Genomic DNA, 13,650 nt, shown 5'->3' on the forward strand with positions numbered 1-13,650 from the left:
ATGGTGGTTCCCAGTCCTCCAGGAGATAACACTCTCACTGATAAAGGCTTCTGGGGGACAGGCATTTTGGCCATGCAGGCACTTTAGCTCCTTGGGGATTTATTTCAAGGCACGGAATCTGAGATATGGAAGGAATCTGCGAAATTATCTAGTCTAACCTCCACATGTCGCTAAGAAGGACACCGAGATTATGAGAGATTTTGATTTACTCGAGGTCACACAGCCAGAGTCTCTTCCTACTGCATTACACTGCCCCTCATCTTACTCATTTGTTTTAGCCTATGCCCCCTCGGCCAGCCATGCGGGAACAATCCATGCAATAACCGTGATAGTTCATCTCCACACGAAGGGCGAGAGCGCACACATGGAGCACTGAGAAATGGAAAACTAGACCAGCAATGCTCTAGATAGAAAGTCCAGAGGTTTCCTTCAATACATAGGAATGAAACTTTGGCTGTGGTTCTCCCGTTTGTCCTAATTTTATAAAAAAAGAAAGGGTGAGGAATATCTCTCTGTCTCTGTCTCTGTCTCTCTCTCCAACTAGGAGTAGAATCAGCAGTTCTAAAAACTGTCTCCTTTGTGCACATGCAGCATCGTCTCCATTCCTATTATGTCCTGGGTTTGAGTACAGCCCTATTTGGTATACGTCATGGATCAATCTTCATCTATGCATACATGTTTTATTTATTTATTTTAAGATTTTATTTATTTATCTGAGAGAGAGAGAATGAGAGACAGAGAGCACGAGAGGGAAGAGGGTCAGAGGGAGAAGCAGACTCACTGCTGAGCAGGGAGCCCGATGCGGGACTCGATCCCGGGACTCCAGGATCATGACCTGAGCCGAAGGCAGTCGTTTAACCAACTGAGCCACCCAGGCGCCCTATGCATACATGTTTTAAAAGGTGTAGTACACCTATGTCCCGATCTGGTAGTGGAAAACAAAAATTACAGACTTCGGAGTCAAGCATTTGTAGGTTCAAAACCAGAATTCAACGCTGATTAGCTGTATCACCTTCACTATTTACACCTTAGAACTTCAGCTTTGTCATTTGTAAAATGGAAAAAATAATGACAACTGTAGAGGGCTTTAGTGAACCCATCCCCACAATTCCCGCCTCTCTTGTGCCTTTTACGTGGATATATTTGGATCCAAAAGTATGCTTAGTTTCTCACTGAACAGTTTGGTTCTTTCCTTTCCAAAAATGCTAAGAGAAGGAACTAAATGAATATACATTTCCTGTTTAAGAGGATTTAAAGGTTTGTCCCTAGAAGCAACTTAAAAACAAGCATAACCTGAGAATATTTCAGGATACCTAGACTTCCTTCTTTCTCATCCCCTTTTGTTTTGTTTTGCTTTGTTTTTTGCCCTTTCCCTCTACTTATTTCTCTTTTGTCCGCCCTACAAGTATCTTTTGTAAAATGTACACGAGTGGCCCGTGGCTTCCATGGCTCCTCTGTCCCGGAATCAACTCTGTCCAGACCCAGGCTTTGGATCTGTGAGTGACGCAAGAAGCTGTTTTTGGCTTCAGGAATGTTTTCCTCTACGTTCTGACTCCTCTCTTGTTGTTCTTCTTTCCTCTCCGTCTTCTCTCCTCCTCTCTTCCCCGGACACCCCCACTGTTTCTCTCTTCCTGTTTTCTTAGTGTCTTCCCCCACTCCTTGGTGGCCAGAGCACTGATCAGTCTTAGCTGCTGTCACGATCTCACTTCTATCTGCGGCCCTTCTAGTCCGTGATTAAACAAGATAGGAGCAGCCTTCCCAAAAGACAGACAGTCCCCACAGTAGCCTGTGGGAGGCTGCCTGGTGAGGTCAAGTCTGCCAGTAAGAGCATTTCCTTGCAGCTGCAGGGCTTGGGAGGGCAAACTGACAAGGAGCTGCACACGTTTGCTGGTGACACACTGAAGTTGTTTTGCTTTGCCAAAACATGGGAAAATTCTGAGAAATTCCAGATGATTGCAAAACACATCTGACGGTCAGATACACAAAAGGCAGATAATGTCTAAACTAGGTAAGTACAAGTTGATGCACAAATCTCGCTTTGGGTCCAAACATCTTGCAGATTGGAAGGCTTTAAATTTGACAATTCCCAGTTGGGGATGATAAAAATTGAACTTTGCTCTCCTTAAACCCCAAGCCATTATGAGAAGAGAGGGTTCACTCAAAGTTGAAGTCGAACAGCTAGTAAAAAGCAGAAGGAAATGTGCATTATGAAGGAGCTTTAGAAAGGTTTTTAAACCAGTAAAGAAATTGGAATAGCTGGAAAGACAAAAGCGTATATAAACGATACCCATCAACGTGTCTGCAAGAGTGGTTCACCTTCACAGTGTAACCTAACGTACCTGTTGCATCGTCCCTGTTCAAGAAAGACAGGTGTCATGTTGATGCTAAAGGGGGGACAGAGCAGCTTTTCCTGTGACCCACAGGCGTCAATATTCTCGGGGATTATTGAGCCAGCATGGCTGTGTGTCTGCGTAAAAGTTAGACCTTTCATTTTATGCAGTTCGCAAAGGTATTGTTTTTCCTTTTGTTCTCTCACATTTTAATTTAAAATTTTCAGATCTATAGAAAAGTTAAAAAAACATAAAGAACACTAACTTAACTAGTTTCACCAATAAGACATTCTCTTATATAATTATCATGTCATTCATACTCCCAAGACACTCAGCATTGATACACAATTATCTACTATAAAATCCATATTTATTTTTATTTTATTATTTTTTTAAAGACTTTATTTATTGAGAGAGAGAGAGAGCAGTGGGAGGGGCAGAGGGAGAGAGAGACTCTCCAGCGGACTCTGAGCTGAGCACAGAACCCGATGCGCGGCTCGATCCCAAGCCCTAAGATCATGACCTGAGCCCAAATCAAGAGTAGGATGATCCACCGACTGAGGCACCCTGGTGCCCCATAAAACCCATATTTAAATTTCCCCAAATATCTCAGCAATATTTTATTATCTTTCGTGACATGGACAATTTTTGAGGAGTCCAGGCTAATGCTTTTTAAAGTGTCCCTGTAATCTGAATTTGTCTGATTGTTTCTTTATGATTAGATTCAGGCTAAACATGTTTGCCAAAAACACTATGCACATGATGGTGTGTGCTTTCCTTATATCAGGAGGCAGTGATGTCCCTTTGTCCTGGTGTTGGTGATATCAAGTCTGATCATTTAGTTCAGGTGGTGACTGCCATATTTTCCATTGTAGAGCTATCATTTTCCGTTGTGCTTGAATCGGTTACTGCACTGGGGTTAGCAGAGTGTTAATATTCTAATTTTTCATTCCTTTTGTATGTCTTAGATGGAATCCTTAGTCCTAAACCTGGGTCTTTCTGATGTCAAAGTTCATGCTCTTTCTGCTACAGGAGCTACGTCTCTATACTATATAAACAAATGAAGCGAGTCACCTGAAGCTGCTAGGACAATAAAGCATTTTCATTTCATCTCATGTTTAGAGCTCCATTCTCTTTCATCTTGGCAAAAACAGACCCCTTCTGGAACTTTGAAACCTACTTAAAAAACAAACAAACAAACCTGAGGCTGTAACACAGGCAAAGCTATTTCCAAGGCTCACATGTAAAGGAACATATCTAAAGAGGTACAGAGGGTCGCTTGGGTGGCTCAGTCAGTTAAACGGCTGCCTTTGGCTCTGGTCATGATCCTGGGGTCCTGGGACCGAGTTCCGCATCGGGCTCCCTGCTCAGCGGGGAGCCTGCTTCTCCCTCTCCCTCTGCCTGCCGTTCTGCCTACTTGTGCTCTCTCTCTCTCTCTCTCTCTCTCTCTCTGCGTGTCAAATAAATAAATAAAATCTTTTAAAAATAAATAAATAAATAAATAAAATAAAGAGGTAGAGAGTGTCCAAATCAGCTTCTCTCCCTCAGTCAACATCACTGACATATCCCATCTCTTTTGGGGGGTCTAGATTACATTTCTTTCTCTTCTTTCTTTTCTTTTCTTTCTTTCTCTTCTTTCTTTTCTTTTCTTTCTTTCTTTCTTTCTTTCTTTCTTTCTTTCTTTCTTTCTTTCTTTCTCTCTTTCTTTCTTTCTTTCATGGCAAAGATGGATTGAAGAGTTTGGTGCAATTTCTGCCATTCTTTCCTGAGCAAAGATTGCTGGACCTCCTTGGGTAAGAAGGAAGGTAGGGTCTGCAAAGCAGCCAGCAAACACCTTGACTCCACCACCTTCACAGAGGATTGCAGACGTACCTTCCAGCAGTGCTGAAGGGGAAGCAGAGAGCCCTGGAGGGGCCCGGGGCCCTGGACGTGGGCAGGAGGGGGCAGGGCCTCTGTGAGCCTTGCTGGCTGTGGACACTGGGGAACACAGATGACATGGCTGAGCTGAGAGGAAGCCCTGGTCAGAAGCAGAATTATATTTTCTCTTCTTTCCCAGTAGTTGCCCTCCCTGAAAATCTCTATGCTTTAAAGAAATGAGCGTGGACAGATTCCTGCGGGGAAGGGGCGGCTGGTAAAACACCCACCGAGAAATCCCTAGCTCTACCTCTGTCCCTTCTCTTCGTTACATTAAGAGGCAAGGACGCTTCTAATCATGAATACACTCCAGTTTATAAGTCACCCCGGCAGCGTCAGGGTTAGCCTGTCAGTGTTACAAACACTAAAAGAGCCCCCCCAGATTAAAGCAAAAAAATATTCTCTTGTGTTTGCCATCTTTGTACTGTTTAACATGAGTATTTCAACAGTCTTTATTTTCCAAACATGCAAACAGAGGAGAGTGATCTGACCCACAGTATATTGACATGTCATGTAGCTATAACCTTGAGATAAAAGTGAAGGAAAAAGTCAAAACAGCCCAAACCAAATACTAACACAAACAAGTCTTTCTGCAGCCCAGACCCTTTCCCTCTGTCACGAGGGGACACACTAACATTGGCACACAGCGGCATGCTGGACACACATAGCTCTGGGTTGGGGCAGACCCTCGGGACCGCAAGTGCCCAGCTGGAAAGTCTGGAGTAGTCATTCATGAATTCAACAAATGTGTGTTAAGTATCTACTCTGGGCCAGACCCAAGTCTAGGTGTTGGCAGCAATGTCTTATTACATCTAGGGGATGCATAAGACTCACAAGGCCTCTACCCTCGTGGAACCTACCTAGTGGCATGAGGAAGAAAGAGAGAGAGAGAATATACTCCCACAGTGTTGAGAGGAGATGGGAAATAATGGCTATAGCAGAACAATTGAGCTGCTTTCCTGGGTCCTGTATATCCAGCAAAGCAATGGCTTCAAAATCGGGGTCACCCGGTGGAATGGCTATTAAAGGCAGAAAGACAGAAAGAAAAAAAAGCAGAGGTTCTGAGAGCAGCTTCCCTCCTCATGGGACATGGAAGGGTCCTTTGGGAGCTGCGTAAGAGACAGTAAGATGCGATAAGATGATGCATAAAAGCAGTAGCAACCACAGTGCCTCTGTCCTTTGCTGAAAGAACTTCAAAGATGGACCGTCCAGTGTAATGATAGGGAAAGGAGGAAGCTTCTTCGCTATGCAGGGCTTGGTGCTGAGCATTTTACATGGATTGCCTCATTTCGTTTTCTCAATCACCACCTGGTGAGATAAACACTAATTTTATTCCCATATGAAGAAACAGACCTAGAAAGGTAAGTAACTTGCCCTTGCCCAAGGACACATCCCTGGCAGATAATGGATCCTAGCTCAGTCTCATGCCAAAATCCATGTTCTAAACCACTGCATTTCCATCCAAAAAATTATTTTTTCATCATCTTATTTAAGGGAAAAGGCATTAATATTGAACAGGAAAATTATTCAGGTAGCTTCAGAAAGTGGTCTGTGTTTTCAAGATCTTATCTTAGTAGAGAAAAACATGTCCTAATAGTCAAAAGCAAATACGTATCACTTTCTCAAATGCATGAGGAATTAAGAAATAAACTTTGACAGTTGCTTAAATGTACATAAGCCCAACATCTAAAATTTGAATTATGATTCAAGAATGATTGGAGATCCGTATTTTATTCAACTAATAAATTACTCCTCGAAGTTTATTTTAAAACTGCATACACTTCCATCTTTGTCCTCTACTTGATGATTGAATTAGTAGTAAAATAAGGTAAAGCTGGTCTCGTGAAAACAAGACAGAACTCCATAATGAAGCCTATGCTTCTTTGGGAATGAAACCATGTCAAAAATCTTTACCAAAAATTAAAAAATAATTGTAGTAGAATTGAACTTTGAAAGATGGGGAGAGGTCTTGTTTTTGCTCTAAATCATTTAAATTAGATGTAATGAAAAGTGATCGGGGTGCTTATTTTTACTTTGTTTTGTGGGAAATTGTGCTGGGAATGTGGATCTATTGTGCACAAAGGATGTTGGCTTTATGCTGGAACCACTAGGCAGGTTGAGTTGAGAAACAATTAGCTCAGTCAGCAAGCCTTTGAATCTGATTAAGCCAGGAAGTGGGCACTCCCCACGACAGGGCAGAATGAAGGGAATGGAGGCAGTAATCCAAAACAAGGAATGATTTCTCTCTCTCTCTCCTCTCTCTCTCTCACTCACTCACTCTCTCTCTTAGTAAACTAGTATTAGAATTCATTGTATCAAATTTATGTGAAGGATTATTTCATTACATGTTATTATCTTTGGTGAAACAAACAGAAGCTTGTTTCCAAGTAGATCAACAGTCCACATGTGTCATGGCTACTGTCTCTAAGAAACTTCTGTTTACTGAGGCCTGACATACCCTCATGTTTTGGTAACAAAACATCTTTGAGATTGAGGACCCAGGTCACAGAGGAAAACGCAGAGCCTATACCAGGCTGCTGGCTGAATTCTCATTTCCCTGGGGGCTCTCAGTGTATTCTCTGGAGTTTTCGCTTTCTCCCCTGTCTCTTCTTACAAGCTTTGGTTCACCGGACCGAGTGTCTGGATTGCTTGTCCCATCTGGAATAGAGCTTTGGTAGAAAAATATTTTATTACATATATTGAGAGAATAAGGAAAGAAGGGAGGGAAAGAAGAAAAAGAATACATGTCCTTTTTAGGTTTTCCAACAATACAGAGAAGTCCAAATTCTACAGAAACTAGAATTTACCATAGAACGTTGATTTCCATTAGTTGACTCTTAAATGTAGGATCTTTCTTAATATCATTTTATCACATATACCATCATTTGTACTATAATGAAATGCTGTTCAAGAAATTCTTAAAAAGCTATTTTAATCTTCTCACCCTGGTATTCTGAGAAACTGGAATCTCTCTTGTGAAATTTGAATTTAGAAAAAAAATATAAACCATAAAAAATAATGTAAAAATGGGGAACAAAAATAATTTTCAGACTAATGCTTGCACTGGAAACACTGAGGTATGTCGACATGATCCAAGATCTGCAAGCCCCAAATCTCAGTTCTCCCACATTTGTCCTTGCATGCAACTGTGTGAACTGAAAGTCATTCAAGAAGCTGGGTGATGTACCTCTCGAATGTCGTAGTTCATGAGGAAAGGGTGCGCGGGCCAAGTACAAGTCGGCACCAAGTAGGTGCTCCCTGTCTGCTGACTGAATGATTCACTGCACAAATGAAGGGTTGGCCTGGTACCGCAGCTCTCTGGGTCAAAGAAATGAACACATCTAGCCTTGCGAATCAATGTCTTCCATGGTGGTATGGCTTAAGGGGAGTTACAGAGGCTTGCAATAAATCCTTCTCTCATTGCTTCCTGTGATGCCTTACATTCACCATTGGACTCTAGAGAATTTCAAATTTAAAGGTCTTTTGATCTTTAGGAGTTTTCTATTAAAACGTAGCCACTCTTGAGAGAGGCAACATTTTAAGTCTTAAAAAAAAAATTTCAGCTTTTACTGGGATATCACCTAAAAGTAAGACCCTAGAACATATCATTTTAATCTACTTATTAAATAAATATGTACTGATACTCTACTGCATGCTTGAGTTACAATGGTACACAGACAAACAAACAAGGTCTCAATTTTTAAAAAACTTCATCTAGTGGGGTTCAAGGACGGTGAGTAGATGGGAGAAAACAGAATGGTGGGAATGTGGAACTGAAGGAGGAAAGTGTGGGATGGTGTTTTTCTTTTTTTCTTTTCTTTTCTAATACATTCTTTTACATCTACCTCCCCAGGCTTGCCCATCTGCTCTTTACCCCAACTCCTGCCTGAAGCCATACGTTCATTCAAAGAAATATTTATTAAACATCTACTGGAATGCAAAGAGTAGGAAAAACATTTTATATCAGTACCTAGAATGTATATAAATACATCCCTATAATTCTCTCTAGGTAAATAGATAGATTTTGATATATATATATAACTAAATCTATATAACAAGTTTCACAAAACAATATTTAGCCTTCTGTGTGAAACGAAGTCTAATATTTTCTATTCTATTAATTTTTTTAGTTCTGATTTCAGAACTGACCCAAAGTTTAACAAAACCACAATTCTAGTCCAATTCAGCATCCCTTTTTCTAAATTCTTTGTCTATCCCTGCTGTCTATCATAGAACATCCAACAGATACTGAGATTTGATTAGGATCAAAAATTATTGAATATAGGTTTGTTCTACACCAAGATCTGTGTTATCAGTTAGACCCAGAGAAATGACAAGATCTGTGGCCAGCGCACAGATACTTGGTGGCTATTTGATTCCGAGATTGACAGCATGGGGAATTGGAATCCAAAAGATAAGACTGGGGAGATGGAGCCTACGTTTAAGTCCTGAGTCTGACATTTTTGGCATATGGCCAAGAGCAGGACCCTCACTCAGCTAGTTCTTCATTGCTTTTACCTAGAACATGAGGGATTTTGCAGGTAAAGAGAGTCCGTGCGACACTATCTGACCCTAAGATGCTCAGTGAGAATGACCAAATTGAACAAAGCTTGTACAATAAAGGGCATCACCAGTTTTAAAGCTCTACACACATGCTAGTTAATACCATGCCTTTCGTTTGTGCTGTGAGGGAGGAAAATTCCTACCCTCCAGCGCAGGGAGGGTACCCTTCACATGGGGAATTCATTTCCTGCTTTCAGGGGGACAGAGGAGAGTCAGTGTTCTTCCTGCACCTGTTGTTTCCTAAATAACTTTAATTCAAAATAATCAATATGCCAAAGTCACATACTTGGGGGCCACTTGTCCTGAATCCCATCAGTGCCCAAGCTCTGTCCAACCCTTCCTTCCTAACCTCTTGCCATCCGCTCACTTTCCCATCCCATTCCCTGATGAGCAGCTGAGTTCCCCCATCCTATTACCTCCCGGGACCTCATCTCTACCACCCTTCCCTTCACTCATTCCATTTCCTCCATCACATGGCTCCTTGTTGTGTTCAAATATTCCAAGGTTTTTTATTTGCCTCAGTGCCTTTGCACTGTCTATTCTCCGCCTGAAGCCTCTTCCCACACATGGCTTGTTCCCTAACTTCCTTTAATTCTTTGAAGACATGTCACTTTCTCCTTGATGCCTTCCTTCATTACCCTCATTACCCTATTTAAAATTACAAATTTTATAAACTTATAATTTATAAAATTTATAAAATATTTATAATTTACTTATATTATTTATAAAATAATAAAATTATAAATCTCCCCCACAGAGAGATCCCCAATTTCTCATTCCCTGTTCTATTCTTTTCCCCATGGTCCTTATTACCATCTAATATACTATATAATGTACTTACTTATTGTTTGTTTATACCCCTCCCAAAAAAGTATATATTATACAAGGGTGGGGATTTTTTTTTCTTTTTGTTTACTGCTCTACCTGTAGCACTCGGAACGGAGTGAGTCACATACTAAGTGTTCAATAAATATTGTTCAATAAACATGGTTGAATAAGTGAATGAGTCCCATGCTCTGGTGGCACAAAATTTTTCACACCATTGAACTCTGATTAGGTTGCAAGGACTAAAAGTCAAGCTGGTATTTATACTAAAGCAGGAAAAAAATCCTCAGGAGAAGGAAAGCAATAAGAATGCTCTCTCTTTCAATGATGTCTAAGTGTGGAACAATGTGATTTTTTTTTTCTTTTTCTGGTGAGTTTCCTAGCGAACCAACAGTTCTATCTGATCGGGATCAACTCCAAAAGGTCTCTGACTCATTCCACAACCTTCTCTACCAGCCACTTTTGTTTGTTTGTTTGTTTTATTTTGTTTTTAAAGATTTGTTTATTTATTTGAGAGCGGGAGAGGGGCATGGAGGGCAGGGCAGAGGGAGAGAGAGAGAATCCCAAGCAGACACCCCGCTGAGCTCAGGGCCGATGCTCCATCTCACAGCCCTGAGATCATAACCTGAGCCAAAATCAAGAGTCAGACGCTTAACCAACTGAGCCACCCAGGCGCCCCTACCAGTCACTTCTTAAGTTGCCTGCAGAATGAATCTTCCTCTGGTGGAAAGACAATTTGTACATTTCAATCATATTGATATTTCCTTTTACAAAAGACTCCATATCCCTTTTGAGACTTATAAAAGATAGATTTTTACAGGTGATACAGTACTTTGTATTTGTTCAGTGCTTTCATTCCAGACTTTCTAAATTCTTCGCAAATATTGGTCCTCAGACTCTCCTAGCTCTCTTCTGACAGCAACATGATAAGCAGATTTCCTACAATTTCTGAACTAGGTTATTTAAAGGCATCAGCTGCTAGAAAGTATGCAGCAAGGAGATTCAGTGCCTTAAGGACTGAGCTCTACTTGAATCCTGGAGAACGTGGCTTGGCAACTCTGGTGACTTAGTTAATGGCAGGCAGCAGCGCTGCACCCAGAATCCTGCCTGGAGACAGGAACTTGGGAGAAAGGCCCCAGTGCCCTGCTCAGTCACAGAAGGGATTTGATTATACCAACACTCGAGCCTCTTACAGCTTCAACAGTCCTGTGATTGCCAAACACCTGATGGCCAATTTTCCATGTGGATATCCTAAATTTCTTTTTTTTTTTAATTATTTTTAAAGATGTTTGTTTATTTACTTGAGAGAGAGAGGTGGGGGGCAGAGGGACAGGGAGAAGCAGACTCCCCGCTGAGCAGGGAGCCTGACAGGGGGCTCGATCCTAGGATCCTGAGATCATGACCTGAGCTGAAGGCGGACGCTTAACCAACTGAGCCACCCAGGTGCCCCTAGATAGCCTAAGCTTCTTTAAGCTCGGCTTCTCCCCCCAAAATCATATCACCACCAAAAGCAATGATTTCTTCTCCTGACTTTCCTGGTTCTGAACCCAATTTCAAACCCCAGAGTGACTTTTGACTCAATCCTTCCCTCCAAACTAGTGCTTCTCAAACTATAATGTGCATATGAATCACCTGGGGATCTTGTCAGAATGTATACTCTGATTCAGTAAATCTGGGATGAGGCCTGAGACTCTGCCTGTCTCACAAGTTTCCAAGGGATGACAATGCTGCTGGTCCTAGGATTGTGCTCTGGGCAACAGTGCCCTAAACCAACCTACCCTCAGCCCCACTCCTACCCCACCGCATCCAGTCCATTGCCAGCTAACTTTTATTTTTCCTGTGAAGCATATCCCTGTGCATGCTTTCCTCTCGTTCTCACTGTGAACCAACCCCGCTCAGCTCCTTATCACTTTCCACCCCCACCCAGGTCTTATGCCTTGATAACTTCAATAGCTAAACTGTGGGAACCCATTCATTAATGAGTTATAAAATCAATCTATTGGGTAGCTAGCAGCATTTATAAAACATGGATAGAATAGAATAGAATAGAATAGAATAGAATAGAATAGAATAGAATAGAATAGAATAGAATAGAATAGAATAGAATAGAATAACAGAATAGAAGAGAATCGGTGTATCACATATAATAACGGTATTATGATTTGGGTTAGATATAAAATTTAACTTGGCCATGATGCAAAATATATTTCTTGCTATGGATAGAGGTTTAAAAAATAGTTTGGGGCGGGGGGCACCTGGCTGGCTCAGTGGATGGAGTGAGCGACTCTTGATCTCAGGTTGTAGGTTCAAGTCCCATGTTGGGTGTAGAGGTTACTTAAAAAAAGGTAAAATCTTGAAAAAAATAATAGTAAAGAAAAAAATTTGTTTCCAGTTTGAAGACCAAGTTCCTACAAAGACACCTAGGCCTCCCTGCATCCCCACCCAACATGCACATGACAACAGGCTCATCTTTCTAAACCTCTGCTGCGTCAGTCAGGCTCCTTCTTCAAGAACCTTCAGTGTTGCTTCATTGTCCAAACAAAGTTCAGATATGTTAGCCTGAATTTCCAGGCCCTTCTCAACCTGGCCTCATGTGGCTTTCAAGCCTGATTTCCTACTCGTTTGTGCCCAGAACCAGCCCTGCCCCCCATCTGGGCGCCTGTCTCACTGTCCGCCCAAGCTTGGCTGCTATGTTCCCATCTTTGCACATGTTACTTGAGCTGCCCAGACTGCTCTTCCCTCTGCCATCATCTCCTGCTGAAATCACACCCAGCCTCCAAACCTGCTTCGGCTCCTCTTTCCCCCATGGTGCTTTCATCAGCAATCCTTCCCCCAGAAGTGGTATCTTGTCACTGGCCTCTTGTCGCACGGAAAGCACTCACTCTTCTTGCCGCATTTGGTGGACGTTCTTCTAAGTGCATTTCTTTCACATCTGGACTGTAAATTCCAATGGAAGTTGGAACCATTATATCTATAATTATTACTTGGTGAGCTTGCTCATCCAATTTAGCCTCTCTGTGCCTCATTTAGGAGGTAGGAGGAGGAGATCGCCATCATTGTAAGGATTAAATGAGTTAACACATGTCAAGTGTTTAGTGTCGTGCTTGGCATACAGTAAGTGCTCAGTAAATGTTAATTGTTATGATGCTGTCTGCACAGTGCCTATCACATCCCTCGATCGTAGTAGACCCACAATAGATGTTTGTAAGTGAATAAATTAGGGCATATTAAAATTATTCCTCTACAAGTTTCTATTTCTGTTGTGACTGCTCCCCGCTTCCTTCAATTCATCTGCTTCTGGGAACAGCATCCTTTACGTGGGCAATTTAAAGATTCAGAGGGAGGGCTCACAATTATCCCATGCAATTAGAGTGTTAGCAGCTTCTCTTGCAAAACCCAAGTCAAGTCCTAGGAACTGCCCCATGGAGCAGAAAGCTAGCCTGTCAGAAAGAGCTGTGGGAGGAGGGAGCAGGCGGAGGGCCTTCCTTCCTTCCAAGCACCTCCTCCTGGTCCTTCTTGAAACCTGGGTGCCCCGCTGTACCCAGCTCTTGTCTCTCAGACACTGCCTCTCCCATTTCCTTTTCCCACTTGACTTCTCTTCCCTACCCGCAAAACTCTTCCTTTTACATTCTTTTCCCTCTCCCTAAGTATAATGTTTTTAAAAAGAAAAGAGGGTGCCTGGGTGTCTCAGTCAGTTGACTGTCACACTCTTGGTTCTGGGCTCAGGTCATGTTCTCAAGGTGGTGATATGGAGCCCAGCATCCGGGCTCCGCGTTCAGCAGGGAGTCTGCTGGAGACTCTCTCTCCCTCTGTCCACCCTCCCCCCACCCCCGCTCACGTGTTTGTGTGCTCTCTCTCTCTCAAATAAATAAATACATACATACATAAATCTTTTTAGAAAAAGAGAAGAAAGCAAGAAGAGGGAGGCTGTGACTCAGGGGACACCTCGCCCTCTGGCTCACAGGCACTGGGCGGGGGAGGCGGGGGAGCACCAGGAAAGATGGGTGTGCTTGCTCCT

General features: G+C 42.3%; 1 protein-coding gene across 1 annotated transcript in view; it reads left to right on the forward strand.

Moving 5' to 3' along the window:
- TMEM212 (transmembrane protein 212) overlaps positions 1-13,650 on the forward strand; it is a 39,785-nt gene that overhangs the window by 197 nt on the left and 25,938 nt on the right. The window contains 1 exon segment of the mRNA XM_027581846.1: positions 6,747-6,918. Coding sequence (XP_027437647.1) covers positions 6,747-6,918 — 172 coding nt within the window.

The sequence above is a fragment of the Zalophus californianus genome, chromosome 1, assembly GCF_009762305.2.
Source record: "Zalophus californianus isolate mZalCal1 chromosome 1, mZalCal1.pri.v2, whole genome shotgun sequence".
Lineage (NCBI taxonomy): Eukaryota > Metazoa > Chordata > Mammalia > Carnivora > Otariidae > Zalophus > Zalophus californianus.